This window comes from Dendropsophus ebraccatus, chromosome 2, assembly GCF_027789765.1.
Source record: "Dendropsophus ebraccatus isolate aDenEbr1 chromosome 2, aDenEbr1.pat, whole genome shotgun sequence".
Taxonomy (NCBI): Eukaryota; Metazoa; Chordata; class Amphibia; order Anura; family Hylidae; genus Dendropsophus; species Dendropsophus ebraccatus.
The window spans coordinates 150,803,631-150,831,269 of record NC_091455.1 but is presented as its reverse complement, the minus strand read 5'-3'; the positions used below and the strand labels follow the sequence as shown (position 1 = coordinate 150,831,269).

Sequence of the window (27,639 nt, the reverse complement as noted above, 5' to 3'; positions counted from 1 at the left end):
GTTAAACACCTTTATTTCAAATGTACAATGGGGGAGATTTATCAAACTGGTGTAACGTAGAATTGTCTTTGTTGCCCATAGCAACCAATCAGATTCCACCTTTCATTCCTCACAGATTCTTTGAGAAATGAAAGGTAGAATCTGATTGGTTGCTAGGGGCAACTAAAACATTTCTACTTTACACCAGTTTGATAAATCTGCCCCAATGTGTTTCTGACACCTTTTAGTTAATACATAATTTTAAAAAGGCTTATATCTTGGGGCTGGTGAGGACTACGGAACTTACAATGAGAAACACTATCCTGCCATGGGCTTTTTATACCCCTGCTTATGGTGCGTTTACATAGATTTATCTGACAGATTTTTGAAGCCAAAGCCAGGAACAAACAATAAACAGAGAACAGGTCATAAACGAAAGACTGAGATTTATCCTCTTTTCAAATCCATTCCTGGCTTTGGCTTCAAAAATCTGTCAGATAAATCTCTCTGTGTAAAGGCACCATTAGCTGCTAACAGGTCCTCTTTAAAGTGGTTGTAATGGTTGAGATAAAATAATTTCAATAATTTGTAATTTACTTACAAACACTGGAATAAGGCCTTCTGCCCTGTCTTTTTCCAAAGCCTTCTTGACAGCCTCTCCACAAAGTACAAAGTTCTCATCTGACGGAATCTTCTTCATTCTCACCCCACTGATCAGACCAGCCCTTTCCACAGAAGAGTGAGCCTGCGGTTAAAAATACAGATTTTAGTTTCAGAAGTATGGGTTGTTTGGGAATAATCCTTCTTTTTAATGAGAAACTTTAACCTTGCTAAATAGAAATGGCATAGCAATGACTATGAATTACTAATTGGTGGTCTGGATCCCTAATCTATAGAACTTACACAAGTGTACTGAAATAGAATGCAAGGCACTGCTGTATTACTGGTATGGCTGTTCCTTCTGCTGAGGTCAGAGAGGTCTTAATTAAAAGCTGGAAAAAAGTTACATAAAACCTAAAACACCTAAAAGGTATGTTCACACACTGTCCAAACAACCAGGGCTGTGGAGTCGGAGCTGGCTGGAGTTAAAGAAAATATACTGACTCCACCTTTAAAAAATTCTTTCAAAATTTTAAAATTGAAATTTCATATGAATTTTAATGAATGTTCCTCAGTAAGAAATCCTGTGTAATATAGAGAAGATATATTCTGGGTATTTTGGCCAACAGTGATAAATCAATGGGGGGGGAGTGGTGGGTTTGTAATAAAGGAGTCCTATTTTCCTGTCCCCATGCCCCTGCAGTGCATTGTCAGGGCTCAAGGTTCCCCTGACGTGCTCCCAATCCTGTAATGTCATGGCCCCACTCAGAAATACACACTCAACCAATCAGTGAGTGAGACGGGACAAGGCTCCAGTCAGTGACTGGCTGAGTGGGTAGTTTCTGTGGAGCCGGGATGATTCAGGAGCATGGACGCTGACAGAGAGCTGATAAATCTGCTTACATCACCTGCCCTGCGATCGGTCTGCTTGGGAGGTTCCCGGTGTAACAGGCCAGAGTATACCCCCGTTATAATGGCCTAGGCTAGATTATACCCCGGGTATATTTTGGCCTAGGCTATTTTATACCCCGGGGTATATTTCGGCCTAGGCCAATTCATACCCCCCCAGGCCATTTTATACCCCCATGAAATCATCAGCACTGAGTGATAGACACAAGAATTACTTTTTCACCATTTTATTGGGGATTCGGCTTTGTCTGCTGAGATAAGTGACAAGCTGCTGATGGAAATCTTATAAGTCTAAATACATTGGGGCAGATTTATCATTGTGTTTGCACTATTGTTTTAGTTTCAGTTTTTGCTAATAAGATGATTTGTGCAAAATCTGTGCAAGATTTATTAAGGGTTTTGCACTATTTTCCATCAGTTTCCTCCACCTGCACCTTTCTTCAATGTTTGCACTGGGAGGGGGCGGGGTTTTCTAGTAACTACTTTTATCATTAGATTTATCATGTGCAAATTTTCATTTTTTGCGCAAAATCCTCCCCTAGCGTAGCTTCTGTAGCAAAACTGTGTTACGCTGGGTTTACACTGCATTTTTGCAGTCTGTTTTTTTTCCATCCACTATTTGCAAAAAAACAGATGAAAAATGGATGAAGAATACGGATGCATTTGTGTGCCTCCGTTTTGATCCGTTTTTTCCATTGACTTCCATAATTAAAAAAGGGATCAAAATGCATCAGTTTTTTTAGTGTACACAAAAATATGGTCCACCACGTTTTTATGTACGCTAAAAAAAGATATGTTTTGATTAGTTTTAAATCCGTTTTTTTTTTTACAAAAATGTATAAAAACAAACGGACAGCAAAAAATGCTGTGTGAATCCAGCCTTAGACATAAAAGATGTATCAAGGCACTTGCGTCTAATAACGAATAACAACCGTAAAATTTTGCGCAGCCCATACAAAGCACCGCTTGCTCAAAAAAAAATGTGTAGATGATAAATGCTCCGCATAGACTTTTATTACCTTCAACCAGAAAAACTTGGCTGTTCATAATATAAGGAAATCATAACATCCTGAAACTTAAACTTTACATTGGCCAATTATCGGGTGAAAATGAATCAGTCATCTAATCAGCACATGACGTGTCATACATGGATCAGTACATGATGTGTAATACACCGATCAGCACGTGACGTGTCATACATGGATCAGTACATGATGTGTAATACACCGATCAGCACGTGACGTGTCATACATGGATCAGTACATGATGTGTAATACACCGATCAGCACGTGACGTGTCATACATGGATCAGTACATGATGTGTAATACACCGATCAGCACATGACGTGTCATACATGGATCAGTACATGATGTGTAATACACCGATCAGCACATGACGTGTCATACATGGATCAGTACATGATGTGTAATACACCGATCAGCACATGACGTGTCATACATGGATCAGTACATGATGTGTAATACACCGATCAGCACATGACGTGTCATACATGGATCAGTACATGATGTGTAATACACCGATCAGCACATGACGTGTCATACATGGATCAGTACATGATGTGTAATACACCGATCAGCACATGACGTGTCATACATGGATCAGTACATGATGTGTAATACACCGATCAGCACATGACGTGTAATACACTGATTAGCACATGACATATACTACACCGATCAGCACATGACGTGTGCTGCACCGATCAGCACATGACATATGCCGCACCGATCAGCACATGACGTATCCTACACCGATCAGCACATGACGTGTCCTACACCGATCAGCACATGACGTGTCCTACACCGATCAGCACATGACTTGTCATACAACGATCAGCACATGACATCATACACGGATCAGCGCATGACATGTAATACAGCGATCAGCACATGATGTGTAATACATGGATCAGCATATCATGTGACCTGGAAGCCCTGCAGAGATAGGAGACACCGCACTTTTTAACAAAGTAGAGACAGTGTGAGAAAACCAGTGAAGTGATAACATTGTGACCTGGAGAGATATAGTCTATTTTAAGATATTTTACACCCCCCGGGGTATACTCTGGCCTAGGCTATTTTATACAGCGGGGTATAGTCTGGCCTACACTATTTTAGATCCCGGAGTATAGTTTGGACTAGGCTATTTTCTACTCTGGCCTAGGCTTTTTTATACCCCTGGGTATACTCTGGCCTAGGCTTTTTTATACCCCGGGGTATACTCTGGCCTAGGCTGTTTTATACCCCGGGGTATACTCTGGCCTAGGCTTTTTTATACTCCGGGGTATACTCTGGCCTAGGCTGTTTTATACCCCGGGGTATACTCTGGCCTAGGCTATTTTATACCCCGGGGTATATTCTGGCCTGGAGGGGTATAGTTTGGCCTAAGCTATTTAATACCCCGGGGTATATTCTGGCCTAGGCCATTTTATACCCGGGTATAATCTGGACGGGGGTTAATCTGGTCTGCTACACCGGTGTCTGCTCGTCCCGCTCAGCCAATCAGTGCGCTGCCCCGCCGCAGCCACTGATTGGTTAAGCAGGACGTCCAGCCGAGAACCCCCGAAGCAAGCCAAATCGCGGAGCAGGTAATGTTTGCTCCGGCCGGCAGGGGGTTATTTACATTCGTGCATTGGGATGTCATTCCCGCTGTGAGTATGTATTGTCATGGGGATGAATGGGCACTGGATCCGCAGTGGAAATCCGCTGCAGATCTAGTGTGTGTGAAGGCAGCCTTACAGTATATCTTTGCCTTACTCACTCATAAGTCGCCCCAGCATATGTAGGATATTAGGAAGAAGTTTGATAAATAAGTCCCCTGGTGTCTGACTGGCAATTTATGAAGGAGCTGGAGTCGGACTCGGATAAAATTCAGGAGTCTGAGTCGAAGCTACGGCTTACAAACTCCCCAGCCCTGCAAACCATGGCCGCTCCTCTGTGAATGACTGTTCAATGCTACCAACGGACAGATTTATTGATCATGATCATTATTTCTGGCCATAGGTAGCGCTTAACAATGGCCGTTCACGGTAGAATGGCCGTTGTTTTTATTTCATTTTATTTTAAAAAAATTTTGTTGTTTTTATAGTATGTGAATATAGCCTTAAAGCAAATCTGTAACCCCCCCCCCCCCCCCCAAACCATTGGAAGAACTCATTTGGTGACATCAAGTGCTCTACTGTTATCTGTTTCAAATTGCTCCTGGTGCCGTCTTTAGGGTTAAAAGAGCTCATTTATTCAGGTGGAGCTGTGTCAAAGAGGCAGGGCCTACAGCTTCCGTACCGTAGGCCTTGTACACCTCTCAGGTCTTCCTTCTCTACCCTCCTAGTCTTTAGCAATGCCCCTGGGTGGGATTTATGCTCCCCAGCAATGTTTAAGCTCTTTGCATGCGTTGTGGTGATCCAAAGAGGTGGATCATCCTTCGGTCCTCCGATGGCCCAGTCCAACACTGCATGAACACTGACACAGCCGGGCTTGTTCTAAACTACTGTGACATTGCACAGTCTTCTTCACTTGCGTTGTGCCGCACAAATGACAGATCCCGAACACTGGTGAAGAAGACAGCGCAGGCACAATGACACAGTAGCTAAAACAAGAAGCCCCACCACATCAGTGCCCCTGCTCCGCTACAGTGCTTGCAAATAGTTTAAACAGCGCTAAATAGGAAAACTAAAATCTAGACTGTGATTGGTAACTGTGAACAAAAACAGTTATTCTTTTAGAAAAATCTTTCCAACCCCCCAGCTCATTCCCAGACTGGGGGAAATATAGGAAAACTGTATTTCTTTGCACTAGCTTACTTTTAGACAGGCTGCCTTGTTTGTGCATGGATTTACTATTGTGGTGGATTCTTATAATTTTTGCCCATTTTACACATGTGCTTGTTTTTTGGGGGCATTTTGCACATGCACCAACATTTTAGGGAATGTAGCTTATGAGCCAAAAGGGTTTTTAAATTTTTACACCAATTCTATCTTGGCTTATATTACTCCACTTTTAAGGACCAAAAAAGTGTCTAGTTGACTTTGTAAATGTGGATTGAACATACGCAGTTCTTAGCCATCCTTTAGGTGTGTGAAAATGAAAACTGTAGAACATGTGCTGCCTTTTGTTGTATGTGAAACCAGCCTAACACTGTGTATAGCGCATTATACAGCCAATTTAGATGGATCGCAGATAATTACTTGCAAACATTCAGACATACAAAGTTAATAGAACTTTTTTCAGTTTTGTTATATTTTTCTTTTTTTTCTTATATTCCTAAGAACTGAAAACTATTCTGCTTATGTGTCACTGGTACAGGGGTTAAGGTACCCTAAAAAGTATCTTATTTCTGATGTAAGCCAGTATTCCCTGACATTCTGCAGAGCTGTCATATCCCATCTCTTATCAGAGTGTCTGTACAAAGAACAATTCCCTCAGCAGGTGCCTGCAGCTAGACAGAGGAAGAATGGGGCAGCTGCCCTTTTAGGAAATAAAACCAAAGTGATCTCTCATGCCTCTTATAGCCTAAAGCAATGTAAATACACCCAGCTTAATCCTGTTATTACACAGGAAGTCTGCAGGACCTCATGTACTCTACTTCATCCCTACATCATAGCTTTTCTATTTGACCAGTGTCAGTGGAATAGACTTTAATAAGCTGCTGACATTTTGGAAGCACATTTATTTTTATTTGAAGAAACATTACAAAACAGTAACCGAAAAGCTGAGATCTACATGAAAAGGAAGTGCATGTGTCAGATATGAAATGCCACTGTGTAATATGCTGTGGATAGTTTTATATTATTTGTGTATAAGCTTATTTTCCTTTGATTAAAATTAAGGAAACTTACATAAAAACAGGACAAGAAACTCAAAAATATACAAGAGAATAGAATATATTTTTGCATTCATGTCCATTTCCTTTTGTGGTTTTATTTGCAAAATGATGTAATAAAATTGTTTGATTATAAAATGTATTGAATACAGCACATCCAGAGTATAGGCTGCAGCAATGATGTCAGTGAGGTTGGCATGTCACAGTCACAGAAAATGATCTGCTAAAAAACTATTAAGCCATGTTCACACACAGTATTTTAAAGTCTCACTGTTATAACTTTTAAAACCTAAATCATTAGTAGATGTGATATAAAGCAAGTTTGCAATATACATTCATTAATTAATTTTTTTTTAGTAATCATGGAAAACACGGCACTTTCTGTTTTCTGATTTTTTTTTTATTTTTATAGAGTCTAAATACAGGAAGTCCTGTGTTTCCCAGGTCATCTGCGCTCACAGAGAAGGCAGTCATGTGATTGATGGACTCACTGAGCTGTGACTCTCTATAGGTCAGACTTCATGTGTTTAGTCTCTTTTTTTTCAGCCAGCACAAGTCTAAAAATCTGCCTTCAGGAGACTGGACCTGGATTTTTGATAAGTATAGCTTTGTTTTGCAGCAAGATAACTAAATATAAAAAATAATGAATGTAAACTGCAAACTTGCTTTATATCACCTCTACTGCTGACTTAAAGTTATAACGTCAGTGACACTTTAAGCCATAAAATGCAATTTTGACACAATTAAAAATGGAATGATTACTTGTAATAATGTTTTTATTTTATTCAACAGGAAATCATCCAATAGGGCAAACATGGGATTTTTTATGTGAATGGTAAATTAATAAACATGTGACCTATTTATGTACTACTTCCAGCAATTTAAAAAAAAGGTGATGTTTATAGAAAAAAGGCAATATTATGCAAAGTGCTTAAGAAAATCTACCAGCTTTTTGCCTGATTTTGAATGGTTTACCTTTTTTTTTTTGTATTTCTGATGATTTTTTTTGTTTGTTTTTTTTGCCTTAAAAGTTTGGAAATAAAGAACATGCTTATTTAATGGCAGCTTGCTCAGCCAATCAGTGACCAGGGTGGGACACTGCCCCAGACACTGACTGCTGAGTGGGCAATCACTTATCCAGGTTACCTCTGACCTGCACTTTTTCCCTGTTTGAAGAATTACATTACAACTCCACCCACCCAGATGGTCTCTCTAATATACAATTACTGAATATAAGTTCCGAGGGTGCACCTTGCCATGTGAGAGGCTGAGAGAGGAAGATTTGGTTGCACCTTCCAGATGGCAGCTTGGAGCAAATCCTTTGTGCTATGTCAGAAATGAACTTTTTTCAATAGTGCACAAGAAATCAATTTCTAGTGGGGGCGTAGAAAACTTCAGTCTTTCTGGAAGGGGTGCATCTGGTTAACAACCTAGGCCCCCTTCTACTATCCATAATACCGCACAGACTGAAGGTTTTGTCTAAAGGTCTTCTGCACTTTTTGCTCCAAGCAGCCCAGTCTGTCACCCCCGGTTTATGGAAATCTGATTGAGTACCCATTATAACAGATCGATTTAAAGAAAACATCTGCTTGTGCCACATGGAGAGTTAGTTGTCGATTCAAATGAGAAAGTAGACCATCACTATGAGGTTTGGAGACCATGGCTAGAATTTGTTGAGACAACCTAATTACAAGTCCAGGTCCCTGACTTATTTCTACTCCCTCCTCTCCCCTGTAGATGCACGCACTCAAGTCCCACCAGGGAAGTTGGAACCTGCTCTGTGTGTTCATCTAATTTTAATTACAGTTTAATCTGGTCCCTGTTGGACCACTATGCTAGCCACCGACATAGACATTGCTCACCAACAAAAAAGTTATTGCTTATCTTATGTGAGCCGCCATATCACATGCCTGTATCTTGCTCTTATTGGTGACTGTAATCAGTTCCAAATGTTATCCATAATCTGTGCCATGTTAATAGTTTTCGACCCTTCTCCCCGTTTTGCTCTTTTTTAACCCTTCCCTATCCCATGATTATTTTTAAAATAAACTTTGCTTTGAAAGATGAAAAAATTACAGTATTTTTTAAAATGTAACATGCATTTTTTGAGGTAATTACAGATAAGGGAATTTACAGTACTGGCAAAGCCAGGCTCAGCAATCGGCTTGTCAGCTGGCTGCCTTTGAACTCTGTGCCTCTCCACTCCAGGTGCCTGGAAAAGCTGGATCCAGTCCTGGAAAACAGGGAGAAGTTTACGAGAACTGGATACAACTTTTCTAGGCACCTGGAGTGGAGCGATACTGGGTACAGCTGACAAGCCAAAGGCCAAGCCTAGCGAGGCACTTTGCTTTGCTTGCACTGTAAACTTGCCCATCCCTAGTGGTAACTCTTATTTTGTGCCTGAGTTTTTTTACCTATAGATTTTTTTCCTCATAGATTGTAAGCCTTCTCGGGCAGGGTACTCTCTCCATCTATGTTAGTCTGCATTAAGTTCATTGTGCACAAGCCAAAAAGACAGAAATGGCTGCACATCGCACCCATGGCTGACACGAAAGCTTATTCAGCTACATTTAAAACCAACATCAGAAGTTAGTATATAATTTGGCCAAACCATATTTCCTCATGTACCACGTGCAGGTCTTCTGATACACATGAGTCCCTAACCAAAAAACATCACTGTTCCGGTCAGCGACCGCAATCCCCGCAAAACGTGCGCAAGCAGAGAAGGGGGGCCACGGACTGGCCCTGCAACCCCATTGTCACAGGACCAGACCCAAAAGGGCCCCCCCTGAACCCCGCAGGCGCCACCGGCGGAAAAAGTGGACGCCAAGCAACACAAGTGTGAACAAGCTCTTACCTCTCTCCATTCCTCTGCAGGTAGAATGGGAGAATACTAGGAGATCCTCCCCTTATGTACACAGGTGCTTCCTGCTAATTTGGATCACATGGGTCTTACACAGCACGAGTGCTAGCCACAATGAAAAAAGGGACAGAATACATAAAATATGCACAAGCCAAAAAGACAGAAATGGCTGCACATCGCACCCATGGCTGACACGAAAGCTTATTCAGCTACATTTACAGCACATGGTGCACATGGTTTTAATCCCTCCTGTCTTTTCCCATTCTGTCTGCAGAAGCTATGGTGAGCGCAATACCTCATCCAGACTTGTGCTGTTTGGGGGCGACCTTCTCCGCCGGCGGTGCTGGCCGGGGTCTGGTGTGGTGTTTTTGGGTCTGGTCCTGTGGCATGGGGGTCGCAGGGCCGTCCCATGGCCCCCGTTCCCTGACTGTGCACGCCTGCGGGGTTGGTAACCACTGACTGGCACGGTGTGGACTTAGTGTAGGGACCCATGTGTATCAGATACCTGCACGATGGTACATGGGGCAGTGTGGCTTGATCAATTCATACACAAAATTCTGATGTGTTTTTTATTTAGCCTAGGGGCACTAGTATCAGCCATAGGTGTGAGGTGCAGCGCTCTTTTTCTTCCCTGAACCGCATTAAGTTCATTGTACTTGAGGTTTTTTTTATAATATGTATTTTATTCCCTTATTAATGTACCGGAAGAAGCAAAGTTACCATGAAATGGCAGATGCTCTCGACTGTTTGTTTCAAACTATAGTGTTTGCTGAATAGTTGCATTCATTGGTGAGTGCCATTTTTCCCATTTTCTATTTTAAGAAGCTATGAAAAAAATACCATACCCAGAAGCATGATAGATTTTGCGTGGGGAAAAAGGATAATTGACAAAAAAAAACACCATAAAACCAGCGCAATGATACAGTGCAGACTGCTGTCACTGAAGCCAGTTCCAATAAAACTGCAGAATAAATAATTGCAGAGGAAACTAATAATTAAATAAAAATTCTAGTGGCTACACCTGTTCTAATTAAATATAACAATATGCCCTGAGCTAGTAAGGGAACAGATTGGATTTTGTGGTAACACAATGATCTAGATATGACTTAATAACATTTACAATGATTGTAGTAAAGCTAATTTATACTAATATGCTAAAGGTGGCTTCTAATAGATGTCTCAAAAAGATGCCTGGATCAAAACTGCAATGAATAGATTCAAAATGAATGCAAAGTTATAGTAATATATTAACAAAAAAGGTCAATTTCTTGTTCTGCACATAGCTCTTGTTTCTCGAAGAGGCTGTCCATTTTTAGATTTCCCAGTGAAGTATCCTCTTGGATTATTTTCCAGTCAGTTTTTAATCACCAGAAAAAAATGAAATATTTTTCTGCAGGGAAATGAAGCATCTCACAGCATTAACTGATTGATTTTACAGTGTCCCACTGCATAACCTGTAGTGTCTGTGGGTAAGTTGTCCAACACTGGTGTCTTATACTGTTTGTGGCCAGGTTCACACTTTGTAAAAACAACAGCTGTATTTCAAAACAACGACCAGACTTGTGCAAACAGCGCCGTTATTTGTGAAAAACGGCCATTCTTTGCACAACTATGGCCGTTGTTATGAAATATAGCCATTGTTTTTACATAGTGTGAACCTGACCTGTATGTGTATTTGTGCATGTCACAAGCATTGGGTGCAGGCAAAGCCACAATGTCCAATAGCTGCCCAATGTTGCCGCAAAATCTGTAACATATAGCAGCAACTGGACATTGTACACAATGCTAGCCACATGCACCCCAGACAACCCATTTAATCCAATTTTTGGGGTAGTCAAAAGAAGTTTCATGGTAAATCCTAAGGCTAGTTGTTGTTTTTTTTTTCTCCACAGCCAGAAGTGGATCCAACATGAAGTAATAGTGTATAGCCTTCCTTTATATTTCTCTTTTCTTTTGAAACCATTTCTGGCTGTGGCATAGAAATGGTAGTATTAGTTAAAAAAAAATTACCATATTTGACGTCAGCCTTATTATTATCTTGAAGATTCAAAGTCCGCATGGGCAGGGTCTTGTCTACTTTTTTTTTTTTTTTACCAGTCTGTTACTTTATTGTACTTGTGTCTTTTCTTATATGTTCACCTACTTACCTTCTTCATATGTATAGTGCACTGAGATTAAAAGTGCTTTAAAAAATATTTACTTATATTATTTTACTTGATAATCTCATAACAAACCTGATCTGAAGAATAAGCTACCATACGACTGACGATTTCTGCTTCACTCAACTCAGGATTTTCAGCTTGGAGTCGCCTTGTAACTTTGGTCCTGGCAGCTAGTAGAGCCATTAATGTTGCTTCACTTGCAGTACCCTAAGAAAGAAAGGACATCATTTATTGTTTTGTCCCTCCCATCCCATAGATTGTGGGTTCATGTAGATTTCTACAATGAGAATGTACAGCATTTTTGCATCAGAGTGAGTGCTGTAAGATTTGAAACCTGAATGCTCATTTTCCTTATGAAAGAAGTCTGCAGCATGTGATAGAGAGCTCGGAAATCTCATCCACTTTCCTTGAATAACAATTCACTACAGATTTTGCCTGCGAAAACAGTTGATTTCACCTTTTAATTGGGAGCTTGATGTTGCTGATGTAATTTCTCTAGGCCTTAGAGAAGCCATGTCTGACCATATAGAAATGTAGCCTTGCATGGCAGCTATTCAAACAAATAACATCCAGTGACTGCCCATAAAGTACATGAATATGCTTGGTCCACTAGACCTAGATGGGATAAAGGAACATCCTTAGTGGAGGAAACTCCCTGCCTCTGTGACATCTAAATCCCCATATAATATGGATATGGATAGTTTGGATCTACATTAGAAGTTGAAGTTTATTGCCTTTCATTACACTTTCTTAATTTACAGTGGATGCGGTGTACACACTTTGACATTATTAATCTGAATGCATGGGATTAAGCTGACTGCTTAGGATTTAGAGAAATAACCCAACTCCAAAGCGGGATAAGATAGAAGCCATTCAGACATTGTTCACATTTGCTGGTTTTTCTGCATTTTCCCCTACCTCGGTAAGGTTAGGTTCACACTATGTAAAAACAACGGCCGTTGTTATGAAATATGGCCGTTGTTTTTACATAGTGTGAACCTAGCCTAAAACTGCAAGAAAACAAGCACATACAATGTAAATATAGACTGAAATCTATTTTTTGGGTGGAAGGGGGAAGGGGGAGTGGGGCAGGGGAATGGTCTGCATAGCAGGGTCTACAGCCTTGTACTCTGACCCAGAAAGTCTCCCTCACCTTCCAAATCATAGCAGATCCATTTCAGGCTGGGGCTTGCATCGGGGACAGGACTGTGGAGGTAATCTCTTCATAGCTGTAACCCCATCTCTCCCCGTACAGAGAATGCTGCTATACTGTGCCCACATATGTCCTGCTCATTTCTCCATGCCCCCTGCAGTCTTTGTCAGCTCTTGTGTTTTCCATCCACTCCATTCCTGCTATAATGTGCCTGCACTTACACTCACACTAGTTGTTCATAATAAAAAAAAATATTTTTGGGGTGTGGAACCAATTGTCTGCATTTCAATGATTTCTAATGGGAGTTGATTTTTTATAAGATTTCTTATAAGAGTTACAATATAATTTTACAAGCATGGTCCCAGAACGAATTATGCTCGTAATCCAAGGCACCACTGTAGTTCAATATGGTATAAACATAAATTTATATGATATAATGGATACACGTTTATACCATATCAAGCTACTTTATTATTACTTGCACTGTGACACCTTATTAATATATATATATATATATATATATATATATATATATATATACATATATATATTTATTTTTTTAATTAGATTTTTTTAGGATACAATTTGGTGTATGTGGTTTTATGTTACATTATTGTGCAGGACCTTGCCAGCTGCAGTATGTATTATAACATTGATTGTACATGCATGGATGTGTGTCTCTGGCTCTGGCTGTAAACTTTCTGTAAACAGAATGTTTTTAGTCTACATTTAAATATAAATTATCTTTTACCTTTTGCATGTACATACTTTATATCGCTCTCAGACTTTTTTCTTGCCTTGTGGTTCTCTATATTTTCTGAGATAGTGTGCTGCATTCCATCTACATTTATTTATCAGTGTGTATCTCCACTTTTTGGTGTCAAATTCAGAGGAAAGGGACAGAGCGGAAGTCTGAACCAACGTAAGAGGAGGTGTGTTCCAGACTACCCCAGAACCCCTGTGGATAAAATGGTACAGCTCTGCCCTAAAGAAGAGGAGTTAAGAAAAGTAACAAGCAATGAGGAAGCAGCACTGATGTACCCTTCTTATCTTTTTTTTGGATTTCCACACTGAAGCAGAAGACCAATTCTAATTTGATTTTACCTCTAAATCGGTCCATGTTTACCAAGATGCTTAATATGTTCATTTATTTGTGCATACAATATTACCAAAAGCAGACATGTCCTGTATGGTAAGTGTGATATCATCATACTGATAACCGAAAAAGTCCTTTTCCCCCATATTTACTGCTAATAATAAATCCTATGCTCCAGTGGGAACAGACAATGGCGAGCAATGTCTCTGTGGATATTAGTATCGGGTTTATCAGGCAGTGACATCAGCTCCATGATGATCTAATGTCTTCTGACGACAGCCTGAGAGGATTGGAGATATTTAATGAAAGACTATTATCATGAATCCTGACTAAGATCTTCTAGGAGTGTTATTTAATATATTACTGCAAGCAAGCCATTCACATATCCCTGAAAAAGCCCAGCGTAGCCTTTGTGTGTTTGTGTATCCTTGTGTTTGCTAAGTATACACTGCTTTGAGAGATAACCCAGACAGTATAAAAAGGAGGAAATTAGCTCTGTCAATAAGATAGCCGACAGAGGTTAGGAAAACTGTAAAATCGCAAAACAAATGGTAACTGTTTGAAAAGCAGCATCTTGTGTGGGTGTCTATAATTGGGTCTGTGCACATAGCATTAAGCCCTCTGTAGACACATACAGTGCTGTAATACATAATACAGCACCCTTAGAGGTGTATGGCCCCTTACTGTACCTTCTTATGGCCCTGATCTTATATAAAATCCAACATTCTGTTTTATCAGCGGCTGATTCCTATATTTTGTAACACAGTGCTGTAAGGTTATACAGGTTATGTACAGTATCTGCACAGCTCTGTGCTCACAGCTTTGGTACATTAGGCCATATTGTTATGTAATGTGTCATCTTATTTTTGTTACACCTTATACTTTAGTCAGCCGTACCCGCCACTTGCTGGTTTGGCAGTCAATATAATGTGTATGGAGCTCTCCCGACCACCGACTGATGATGTCAGTGGATATAGGGATCGGTCGTCATGGGAAATCACTGCCTGGCCCCTTTGTCCTAGGAGAGAGCTCTCTGGCTGCAGTTTAACCCTTCCCTCCCTACAGAGAACACAGGAGCGACTAGCTGTGCCAAAAGTTCCTGTGTATGATGAGGACAGAGGCCAAATGGGAGAGATAACTGACAGCTTAATGATCATGCAGCCATCAGTTATTGAAGGTGTATGGCCAGCTTCCTTTTATTTAGAATATTTGGTAGGCATCATTCATTTTGCAGAGGCCTTAAGCTACCATTTTTGTATTGAAACAGAATTAAAAAAAAAACAACAGCCGAACAGTGTTTTTAAAAAACATCAATCTGTATGCGGTAAAACAAAATGATGAATACGTTTTTTGTTACATTTTTACAATTAAAATTATTATTTTTATTTATTATTTTAGAAAAAAATCACGCTTACATGTCAACATAAACAACAGAGCTTTTTTGAGGGCTTGTGTTTTGCAACATAAATTTATTTTCTTTGTACCATTTCTGGATACAGGACATCTTGATATCTATTTTTTTTACTCCAGTGCTACAAAAACATGGCCGCTTTCTTCTAGAGACAGCACCACTCTTGTCTCCAGTTTGGGTGAGATTTTGCAATTCAGTTCCATTGAAGTGAATGGAGCTTAATTGCAGCACTTGAACTGGAGACAAGAGTCTTGTTGTCTCTGGAAGTAAGTGGCCATGTTTTTGTAGTACTGGATAACCCCTTTAACATAAATTATTTAGTTTTAAACAGGATTCACCATGCAAGTTAAATAGTATTATTATTTTTTTATCCCAGGTCATTACGGATGCAGCACTCACCTCTAATGACTGATATCAACTATTACAATGATATCAGTTATGTAACCACCTAAATGCTGAGATTAATAGTGATTACAATATTTAAATTCCTCACTTACCTATCACTTGTCTTTCTGGTACCCAATCGACATCTCTGTAATGTGATTGCAGTGTACTGATCAATTACTATAGTATCCTAAGGCCTTTACTAGGCCTCTGTCGCTAGTAACTGCTTTTGGCAGGCTCTACAAGGATAGCACCATCTAACTGATCAATGCTATACAAAGATTGATTACAATAGTATCTCCTAGGATAGGGGAAAAGTAGGAAATTGTGGGGGGTCTGACCCCTGAACCCCCCGGCGATCTCCATATCGGACCCCACGGCTCTGTTATGAATGAAGCCATGGGTTGGCTCTATTAATTCCTAGGGAGCGACGGAAAGAGCAGAATACTGCGCTCTTCTGGCATACTCGGCTCTCTCTGTCAAAAATAGGAATGAATAGAGCTGCTGCTCGCATGCTGACCCGGGGCTCTATTTATAACAGAGCCGTGGGGTCCAAGGGGTCCGTTACGGAGATCGCCGGGGGGTTCAGGGGTCGGACACCCTGTGATCTCCCACTTTTCCCCTATTCTGTATCCCTTTCCTAGAATACCCCTGTAATCTTATTAAAAAGTCCCATTTAAACCAAGATTGTCTGCATGAAGACTCATTTTCTGCATATGGAGTTTTTATTTGTACCATAGATGGAAAAATAAAGATGTTTGAAAGGGAAACTAACAGGAGGGAAGATACATCTAACCTGCTAATAAGCCCCTATAGAGCACAGAACACTGAGGATGAAGGTAATTTCCATACCCTGATTCTCAGTGCCATTTTCTGTAAATTTGAATTTTATTCACTAGGCAAGTTAGGGGGTTTGATGCACTCGTGCAACGATCTGCCCCCGGCCAGCTCACTCTTCCTAATGAATTTGGGTGGTGTTTTGTAGTGATGTCACTCTGGCACTCATCACTGTAGAGCACTGGATGAATATTCATTAGAAGAGGCGGGCTGGCCAGGGTGAAATGGTGCACAGAGGGTGGTAGCCCTGCTCACAGTGCACCAAGCCACCTCATTTGCATACAGAATAAACTGAATACAGAAATATACCCTATACGTCACTGAGGATCAAGGTCAGCAAACTACCATCATCCTCAGCTCTTGTGGTCTATAGGAACATATCAGCAGGTTAGATGTTTCCCTTTAAGATAATGTATTTTTTCAAAAGTAGTAAAAAAAATTAAAAAAAGTTGTGTAAATTGGGTATCATTGTAATTGTACTGATCCAAAGAATACAGATAGCATGTCATTTACCATAAAGTATACTGCATAAAAATGAAAGCTCCCAAAATGTGCAAAATTTCCTTTTTTTCCCCATTTCACATCACAATTAATTTACTAAACACACGCTACTCCTTTTATGCCAATTTAGTAAAAAAACAAAAAAAGAATTTGTGTTCATTAAAAACAACAAACTGTACAATTCATCCAAATGACATTCACTATTACTACAACTGTTTTACTAAATTTATAGCAGATTAAAAAAATGTTGCATTTAAAATTGTGTTGCATTTTTACATTCTAATTTTTGTATATTTTTTGTATATGTTTCATCTCTTGATGTGTATTCGAAATATAACAAAATTAGACATAAAAAATCCAATACGTTGGTTCAAAGCATAGCAACAAAGTGTGTTTAAAGTGCTAGTATACACAAAAGACAACTGCTCAGCTGACAACTACCTCAATCTAAAGGCAGAGTGTAATGGTGCATTTACACAGAGAGATTTATCTGACAGATTTTAGAAGCCAAAGCCAGGAATGGATTTGCAGAGGGGAAATCTGTCTTTCCTTTATGACCTGTTCCCTCTTTATAGTCTGTCCTTAATAGTCTGTCAGATAAATCTCGCTGTGAAAACGCACCCTAAGGCCATGTTCACATGTTGTTAGACACTGACCGCTCCGTGACCCGACCAGTACTGCAGTACCGCCCAGATAATCTTTACCGCCGCGGAATTCGGATGCAGGTGCATCTGTGCGCGCCCGCATCTACATTCCCCACTGCACACAATGGAGCGTGAGGCTGGAGCCACACGCTCTATTGTGTGAACTGACAGGGCTTTCTGCAGCCGCTATTCAATGAATAGCGGCCGCAGAAAACTGACATGTGAGTTTCTTGCGGCGCCGCTAGTGATCCCGGCCAGGGCGTATACTATGTGTATACACTCAGGTCAGTATTCCTTCAGATGCAGTACTACGTAAGTACCGTAGAAATCACGGCCGTTGTTGCAACGGCCATGATTACTTCAGTACTTACGTAGTGTGAACATAGCCTATAACTATGCCTATAGCATAGTTATTAAGCAAGTGTATTTAACTGGCCGTAGGCTAATATACACAAGACAATTAATGTCATACCGCCACGTTCTAATGTGCCTTGCACTAACGTATTGCTTTTTTTGTTCTATTTTTTTTTGTATTGTGTCCCTTTAAGGTATGTGTAAATTAAATATATAGAAATTTGAATGAATTAGAAAATGCACATTAGTGCAAGTAGGGCCATCTCCAGGTTTTTGTGGGTCTGAGTCTCAGTGGGCCCCTCATCCATTCACAATGAACCCATCATCCACACACTTTGCACAATCACTTGAGACACCACTAACATACACGAACAAAAATTACTAACACAGACACTGACTATGACTGACACACTCAGACACTGACACACAGCACTTACAGCTCAGTCTTCTTCCTCTTCCTTTCTGTCTGGCTGCTCTCCACACTAAGGTTGAGGACCTTCAGGTCATGTGATCAGGTCCTTCAACATTTTCTCTCTCAGTGCAGGTCCTGCTCCGTCTCCTGTGTCTTCTGATGTTAAGCCTGCTCATCCTGTACTACAGTGACCAGGCTGAGCATTAGAGCACCGGGCCCCTCTCCCTGAGTGCAAGACATATTAGAACTCCGGCACTATACCATTGATTCATGACATACCGCCAGAGTTCTAATGTATCTTGTACTAATGTATTGCATTTTGTATATACTACACATCCTGAACACCACAAGGTGCTCAGTTGACCATCAAACTGTAGCATTGGGCTCAAAACTAATCTGTACTTAAAGGCCGTTAAATTGTAAAAAAAAAATTTAAAAAAAATTGTACTACCAGTAAACATGTGTTTCACAATATGAAAGAGTTAATTGCTGTTGCTATGGCTTTGACATCAGCTGTAAAACACTCGCTTCCATTGAGTGCTTTCTTTCATCTCTCATTTCAAGTGCTGCCTCAGACACAGCAGCTGATAATGATGCCTCGGAAAGATGCAGGTTTTCAAATGCAATTACATGGCAATTTTCACAGGCAATAGTTTACCAACAGTGCAATTACAGCTCGGCTCAGTAATATGCTTTTAGCCTTTTCCAGTCACACAGTGTTTAGGATTTGTGCCCTCTTGTAAGCTCGAGGGTGATAGAAAATCAATAATATGAAATGTCTTACAACACATAGCACAATGTTGAAGACAGGCTTCCTAAATGTCAATTATTTTGTTGTTACAGTGTTTAGTGTTAATCAATGTCCCCTGGTAGGGCAAGAAATGTTTGTTTTATTGGAAACGTGACTATGTTCCAATCCTGCAGGTAATATTAATATTAACAATTGCACAGAAATGATTGTGTACTCTAGTATAATTGTCAAGTCTATATGGAACCATGTACTTGAACCCTTACATTTTTCCAATGATGTTTTTGCATACTTTAGAGGCCAAATTTACCACTGAAACATAATACAAAAGGCAACAAAATATGTTTTGATCCTGTTTCCTGTAAAAATAGGCATTCCGTTTTAAGAATCCCTTTTTTCTAAACCAATAAGGGTATTCCCATCTCAACTACTATAGTTAATCTTGTAGGCCTCGTCAAGGTTTATATTTCTGCAAATATATTCCTCTAACAAACTTACCTCCTTATGATATGCTGCTCTTGTCCTTGCATCATTATCTAAGTTAAGGAGGATGTACCATCAGGTACATCCTCTTTAATCTGACCCAGGGATAGAACGGCGCCGTCACAGGGAAGCCGGTGCCACAGTCTGATTTTTGAACCGAGGCGCCGTTCTATCCAAGGGTACCGGGCCGGGGGATGAAACACAGGAGGCGGGCTGGCCCGCCTCCAATGGGAGGGAATTCCCTCCCCTTTATGATGCGGCTTCATTAGAATCAATAGAGCCGCGTCATAGAGGGGCGGGGGTTTCCGCCCACTGGGGGAGGCCCGGCCCGCCCCCAGTGCTTCAGTCCTGGCCCCCTACCCATGCATAGAATGGCGCCGTACATGGGAATCGGGCCGCGGTTCAAACAACGGACGGCAGCACCCGCTTCCCCGTGACTGCGCCATTCTATCTCTGGGTAAGATTAAATGAACATCCCTCCGCTCTAAAAGCAGTCATATATATATGTATATATGTATATATTTATATATTTAATATTTATTACAAAGTATATGTACACTTTTCTACACAATATCTATATTTAGGCCAAGTCAACTATATCTATTATATACCAACCAGACCACTGTTTTTAGAGCTGAGTGATGGTTGGTAACCTAGATGACAAGCTGTCAACAATGGGGAAAAAAGACGGCCATATCAGAATAAGGAGGCAAGTTTGTAAAATTGCCTCCTTCTGCATTTGTAAACATATTTCACTTAAAGTCTTCCTGTCATTGTGTGTCTTTAACAAAAACCATGCAGACTTGGGCATTGTCTAGACCCTTTTGCTTTGGTAGCACTTATCCCCATTCCTCTGCTCCCCTTCTTATCCTTATGACCACACCACTACTGTCCATGTCTTCACTGCTTAGCAAATGGAAAAAATACCACAAGGGAAATGTTATCCTGAAATCATCACCACTGGTTACTGAAAAATGGTATAAGTAAATTTGTATTGCATCCAGATATTAAACTGAACAGGAGAACAAAAGCATTTTTCTGTGTTATGGAAGTGTCAATGAGGATTTCCCAAGCCCCTGAATTGCTGCAAGCTGTGATGCCTTCTCACCCCCTATCCCCTGATCCTTCCTGATTGACAGCCAGCAGATATGGATAGGAGGGGGAGAGAGGAGTTAATGCAGCTTGCAGCGGTTCAGGAGCTTGAAAAGCCTCTTTGACACTTTGCACAGAAAAATAAAAGGATCTTTCTACGTTATTGAAACACAGACAGATATATGAGAGGTATCGCGTGTCTCCATGACCTAAATGAAATGTCATTAGTTTGGAATGTGAATTGCAGCTGACAGATTTACTTTAAGGGTGTGTTCACACGTATCGCAATCACAGCAGATTTTATGCTGTAAGTTTTGCAGTGAAATCCGCTGGTATGCTCAGTACAATTACAGTCTATGGCCCTAAAAATCCACTGTGATAATTCAGGGCCATAGACTGTAATTGCACCACGCATACTAGCAGATTTTGCTGTAAAATCCGCTGTGAATGCGGTATGTGTGAACGCACCCTAAGGGCTATGTTCCCACACAGTACTTTTGCGCAGTATTTTGGTCAGTATTTTTCCTACCAAAACCAGGAGTAGATTGAAAACACTAAAAGGCTATGTTCACACACACTGTTTAAATTGAGTGGATGGCCATCATAAAAATGGCAAATAATGGCTGTTGGTTTAAAATAAATGCCGTTATTTTCCATTAAATGGCAGCCATTTACTCAATTTCAACAGTGTGTGAACATTGCCTTTCTGTGTTTTCAATCCACTTCTGGTACAAAGTTCTGAAGTACTGATGTTCAGACATACCTTATGTGATGTAACAGTATCTGCAGATGAGGGAGAACTTGCAGGGGGCAAGAATGTAGCTATTGTGCAACTGGTTGGCGAATACTACTTTGGGGTAATGTGTCTTGGTTCTCTTTAATACATTTAATAAGCTGGCTTTCAGGATCCCAGTTGTATTTCTCCATATTTTTGTAAAATAAAAAATAGGTCAGGTCAAAAAGGTCTTACCTGAATTACTCCTCCACCTTCACCTTTACTGCCAGCTAAAAACTGCTCAGGCAAACCAATCAACTTCCCCAGCCAGTCGAGCATTACTGTTTCTAGCTCTGTGCATGCTGGACTTGAAGCCTTGAATTAATTATATAGGTACATAAGAGAATAAACATGAAAATAGTAGAATATCCCAGATATTATAACTCTTAGAAATATCTTTTTTTTTTTTTTGCACCACTGCCTCCTCTAAATTTTCTTTACATAGAGATCTACGTAGTTGCTTACTATCTAACATCACATAGCCTGTGACCATTTTTGTTTAAACCGGACCTGTCAACAAAAAAAAACGGGGTGTAAATGTTTTATTTTATTTCAGTAGTTCTCTTCATTAGCGAAATTTTTTCGTTAAAATGCAAATGAGGCTCAATTGCCCAGAGGGAATTCCCCAGCATGGCAGGAGCCCAGATAAGTCCAGCACATTTCTATCTAGTGTCTAGGTAGATGCAAACAGGCCATGGAGTAGTGCTAAAGAGGGCATACCTCACCCATCAGCAGCTGGTGGGTGAAGGTCTCTGCTTCTCATGAATATTGAGGACTACTGGGCTCATGCACATAATGGTGAGGACTACTTATAGTCCATGTTATTCATGTTATATTACCAAAAAGGCTTTTATATATCTCTGCCTTGTCTGCTTTGATTAATAGATATCTCCAAATACTCAACAGGGAGGGAGAGCTCAATCAATCAAGGTTGGTGGGGCAAGAAAAAGCTTCTAGGTACTGCCCCAGTGACTTGTGGTTCAGGCAGCATGAAAGTAACAACAGGTTCTCTTTTAGTACCTACAGTATCGACAAAAAACATTTCTGTCAAGCAAAGCAGTCAGCAAACTTACCCAAGTAAAGCCAATGCATCCTATAGCCCCACATAGCATATCAGCAAGCATTGCTGGGTATGAGCTCGCAGTGGGAAAATAGGCAAAAAAATATGGGCTGTGCCAGTGAGTAACCTGAAAGAAAAAAATAAGGAACAATCCATGAGCCACATTTTTGTTCTTTCCGCTAAACATTTACAGATGCCAGGCCAGGACCTGCATGGTGATTGTCACAGATAGCCATAACACTGCAGGGATCATGCTGCAAAATCACATACAAAACAATGTAGCTCTGGACAGAGGTAACATGAATCACTAATATAATTACATATTAGCAGGAGGACCCACATATTGGGCAAGGAGGAATCCAGAATATATAAAGATGTTTCATTATCAGTTAGACAGTGCTGTAACTATTTATAGCGAATGTGTCATCAGGTACAATCGCTTTAACATGACCCATGGATAGATCGGTGCCGGTGCTGCAGTCCATTTTTTGAACCGCAGCCCGGTTCCCGTGTACGGCGCCATTCTATCCACGGATAGCGGGCCGGGGCTTAAGCACTGGAGGCAGGCTGGGCTTCATTGATTCTAACTGAGCCATGCATAGAGGGGCAGGGGATTCTTCCCACTGGGGGTGGACCAGCCCGCCTCTAGTTCTTCAGCCCGGGCCGGTACCCGTGGATAGAACGGCACCGTACATGGGAACCAGGCCGCGGTTCAAAAATTGGATCTATCCGTGGGTCATGTTAAAGCGAATGTACCGGATGGTACATTCGCTTTATTCACTGTGGATAAGACTTGAGCATAGTGGTGCTCTAACTTTACTTTCTGTCGAACCATGCATTGTTCTGCTTGCGTCTCTGAAGAAAGCCATTCTTATCTGCAGGGACACAGCTTAGCACTGCTGGCTATTTGTTTCAGTAATACATTGAGTTCACCGACACATCAGTAACAAAGAAATGTTTTTTTTTATTTGTTACCCTTTTCTACACATATTTGTATCTAGTAGTTATAGTGATGCCCAGAGTTTCTTGCAGCAAGTGTATTTGTTGATGTCTCTCATAATACTATTCACTACAGTACATGTTCTTACTCCCTGCCTTCCAACTAGTGATTAAGGGTGTGTAACTTTTAAAGCTACTCTTCTTATGATGATCATGGCCATCATTAAAAAAACAGATGCTTTGTTACAATTTTCATCAACATCGCCCCCCCCCCGCACACACCACTTAAGTATGCTTCAGCATGTTTTTGCTTGACAGGAAGTTGTGTAGTTCTTTCATTTTTCAATGTCTCTGGTGACAATGCATAATCCTCTGCTCCCTCAGGAAGCCTGTCTGGATCTGGTCTTAGAGTTCAAGCCCCACCACTGTCCTCACCTCTCACCGGCCCCTACACAGCTTACATCACCATACCTTGGTCATATACAGATATTTCTTTATTGGGACATTTAGGGAACAATGCCCCAAACAGGGGAGCAGGCAGGGAATACAGCATTTTGCAGAATTGCTGTGTTGAGAGCTAATTTTTAATGCAGAGCAATATTTGGGAAAGGAACTGTCAGGAGTCCTGTGGGAGAGAAGTGAGCTAGGTAGGAGGGTTGTGATCAGCTGTAGGAAATAAATGCATTCTGGGAATTTTAGTACTGAGCAACTGCTCAACCCGGAGACACATTGGTTATCCGATGTTGTTTCGTAAATGGGGGAGACATATAAGTGACACTATATGGTTCTTGAAGTATTTTATTTTTTGAGGTAGCCTAACACAAGACTGTTGTCAGTTGGGTGCTCCTTCAGTCAGCAGCTTGCTTTTCCCAAACTCCCTATAAACATGCTTAGGCTATGAGCACACTTAGTATGAGACCGGCCATTCCGTGACCTGGGCGGTTCACGGAACGGCCGGTCTCAGAAAAGATCATCCAGGCCAGTACTGCAGTACCGGCCGGATGATCTTTTGCGCTGCAGAAATCTGATGCGGGTGCATCCGTGCGCACCCGCATCAGAACTCACACAGCACACAGTGGAGCGAAGCCGCTCGCTCCTAAGTGTGCACTGACTGACAAGTCAGTTTTCTACCGCGCCGCTAGGGATGGCAGTGTATACGGGACAGGATTCCCTCAGGATATAGCACTATGTAAGTACCGCAGGAATCACGGCTGTTGTAGAGGTGATAGGCAAAAATATTCAGTCATTTAGTAAAATCTCTAGATATACTGTGGAACTTTGGTTAATGTGTTTTATCAACTTATACTTTTAGCTATTAAAATAAAGGCTAAAAAAACAATCTTCTTATTCTTTGAATAGCCCACTCAGTGGAGTATTAATGACCTTTTTATTGGTATTTCTTACCCCAGGCATGATAACTCTCTCAACATCTTTCATGATATCTTCATATGTCTCTCCTTCTTCTGGAGCAGAATCTGGGATCATGGGTCTTAGGTATCCAGGTTCCACATCAGGAAAAACTTGCCGTGATTCAATCTGCTCTAGGTAATTTGCAATATAGTCCACCATATCCCTTCCTTTCTTCCTGAATTCTGCAGAGTTCATGGTAGTGTATTCTTTTTGTAGGTAAATATATGGTCTGAAGAGAAAATCATATTGTATATTATTTGTAGTTATTGCATTTTAGAAAAGTTTTTTTTTTACAAAAAAATCAAAACTTATAATATGAATAGACATGAAATATTTAATTAATGTCCAAATCCATGTTGATAATTTAATTTTTTAAAGGTGCTCAATCTTACAAGTTACACATGGGCTTTCATGCTCCCTTAATGGACTATAAGGTTAAGTGAGAGACTGCTCAGTAATATATTTAAATAAAAAGAAGATGATTATTGTCAATGTAGGAGAATGCATATGATTCATATTTGGTGCCAATTGGAGCAGTTGTTGGCCTATGATATATTCAGGCCTGGAACCTGTCCACCTGAAAATAGCAGTGATATGGGGGCTGAAGGAAGCTTGTCTATTGCAGGAGAAGCAGTAGAGCTAAAGGTGGTAGAAGGTTGCTCATCAGGAGAAGTGGTGATGGATTAGAGCGCTGTAGAGGTTCATATGATGCATGTGACTAAAGACCACTTTACACACAGACAGCGTGTGGGGATCAGCAGGAGGGGGAGCCCGGACAATCCTTAGATTGTTCAAGCTGCCCATCGAAGTCAGCAAACTTATAAGGCAATCAGAGTAATATGATATTACATATACCAAAGTATAACCTAATGGACACAAAGCAAGAAGTGACAAAACGGTGTATCAAATAAAATAAAAACCAAAATAAGATAAATATTACCAATAGAAGGGGTCTATGTCCGTGTGTATGCACTCCGGCCAGGATTAACACAAAAGCGTTACCTTTGTGTTAATCGCAAGTGTTGCTGCAAATTGGCAACAACGGCCGGGATTAATACAAAAGTTACTTTGTGAGAACATAGCCTTATTTTGCACTAATAACTTGTCTAGGCTGTTTGAAAGCCATCCACTGTTTTACTGTGACCAGATCCTGGGATAGACTGTTACACAGGTTCACAGATTTCATTGAAAAGAAGGCTTGTCGCCTCCAGAGACTGAAGCTTTTGGGATTTTACCAGAAATAGATTGTCACTATATTTTTGAACCAGCCATTTATATACTTATATACACTGGTTGGACACAGCAGCTCAGCTTTTATCTGAAAATGAAATAAAGTTTCCTTGTTTAAACATTTTTCCTCCTTTGGAGTGCTGGAACTATCACCATTTTTTCATGAATAATTTCTGCTGCCCAGCCTCCTGCTCACTCATGCTGACATAAACTGCCTACAGAGGACTGATCTGCAATCAGATATAGTTGAATCTACTAGCCTAGCTATGTTGTAGCTGTGGTCTTGTGGTAAATCACCTGTCACCTTAATTCGCCTGATGAAAATGAAATATAAATAAATATAAGTAAAAGTGCAAAGAATTCCCATTGAGGTCTAAATTAGTTTTAAAATTCAATTATTTATACAATGATGAGAAAAAGATAAAAATATAAATAACTATATTCCAGTTCCATCTGGGGAATCAAATCCAGGAAAAAACTGTTGTTCATCTCTAGACAGGTGATTTACTGGACCACAGCTTCTACACAGCTAGGATTAGAAATTCAACTATATCTGATTGCAGATCAATCCTTTGTAGGCATGGGCGTAACTAGAAAAGGCTGGGCCCCATAGCAAACCTTTGATTGGGCCCCCCTCGACCGACCACTACGCCATCAACACACCCAGCTCTACACAGGTTCTGTACTCCATATACATTACAGTGCAGTTATATTAAGTGACTCACAGGGGGCGTCTTCTCTGATCAAAGTTCTTCCCTTTTCATTTTCTTCTCCATCCACCCTGGGCCATCATAAGAACTTCTTCAAGCCATGAATCCACAGAATCTGCCAGACAGACATATAAGGCTCCTCACTGTGGCATCATCCTCATCTCTCTACAAACTGCACATTTGTATTTTCCCCTTTACACCCTCATTTAGTGGGTAGCCCTGATCACTGATTTGATCCCCCTTATAGTATATGCCTCCCTCTGTGTAGCCACCTTATAGATGGCCCCTTGTTAAGTCTTCCATATAGATGGCCCCATGTGCATCTCCTAGAGAGCCCCCCTCTGTGTAGTCCCCCTATAGTAGATGATATCCTCTGTGCATTCTCTATAGTATATGGCCCCCCTCTCTGTAGTGTTGTCCTCCTCTGTCCGCTGTGTTGTCCCCCTTACAGATGCCCTCTCATGTTGTCCTTCTATAGATGCGACCCTTTATGTTGTCCCCCTGTAAATGCCCCCTCATATTTCCCCCCTATAAATGCCCCCATGTTGTCCCCTATAGATTCCCCTTTATGTTGTCCCCCTATAGATGCCCCTTATGTTGTCCCCCTATAGATGGCCCCCTTATGTTGTCCCCCTATAGATGCCCCCTTTATGTTGTCCCCCTATAGATGCCCCCTTTATGTTGTCCCCCGTAGATTCCCCTTATGTGATCCCCTATAGATGCCCCCTTATGTTGTCCACCTATAGATGGCCCCCTTATGTGGTCCCCCTATAGACGCCCCATTATGTTGTCCCCTATAAATGCCCCCTATATGTTGTCCCCCTATAGATGGCCCCCTTATGTTGTCTCCCTATAAATGATCCCTTATGTTGTCCCCCTATAAATGCCCCCTTATGTTGTCCCCATAGATGGCCCCCTTATGTTGTCCCCCAATAAATGCCCCCCTTTGCAAAGCAGAAAAAAACAAAACAAACACAACTCACCTTACAGCACACTCCTCCATCGGCTGTCTTCTCCTCTTCTTCCCCGGCAGCTCTGCAGCTCCAG

The 27,639-nt window shown here is 40.9% G+C and overlaps 1 protein-coding gene across 4 annotated transcripts in view; it reads right to left on the bottom strand.

Annotated features, from left to right (window-relative positions):
- The window catches only part of DDC (dopa decarboxylase), a 101,536-nt gene that overhangs the window by 58,461 nt on the left and 15,436 nt on the right, over positions 1-27,639 (bottom strand). For all 4 annotated transcript variants that reach the window (XM_069958524.1, XM_069958523.1, XM_069958525.1 and 1 more), the window contains exons 2-6: positions 24,647-24,881; positions 22,317-22,430; positions 21,439-21,558; positions 11,426-11,560; positions 581-724 (exon numbers count right to left, since the gene is read on the bottom strand). In XM_069958524.1, coding sequence (XP_069814625.1) covers positions 581-724; positions 11,426-11,560; positions 21,439-21,558; positions 22,317-22,430; positions 24,647-24,847 — 714 coding nt within the window. In that variant the 5' untranslated portion in view covers positions 24,848-24,881. The remainder of the gene's footprint in view (positions 1-580; positions 725-11,425; positions 11,561-21,438; positions 21,559-22,316; positions 22,431-24,646; positions 24,882-27,639) is intronic.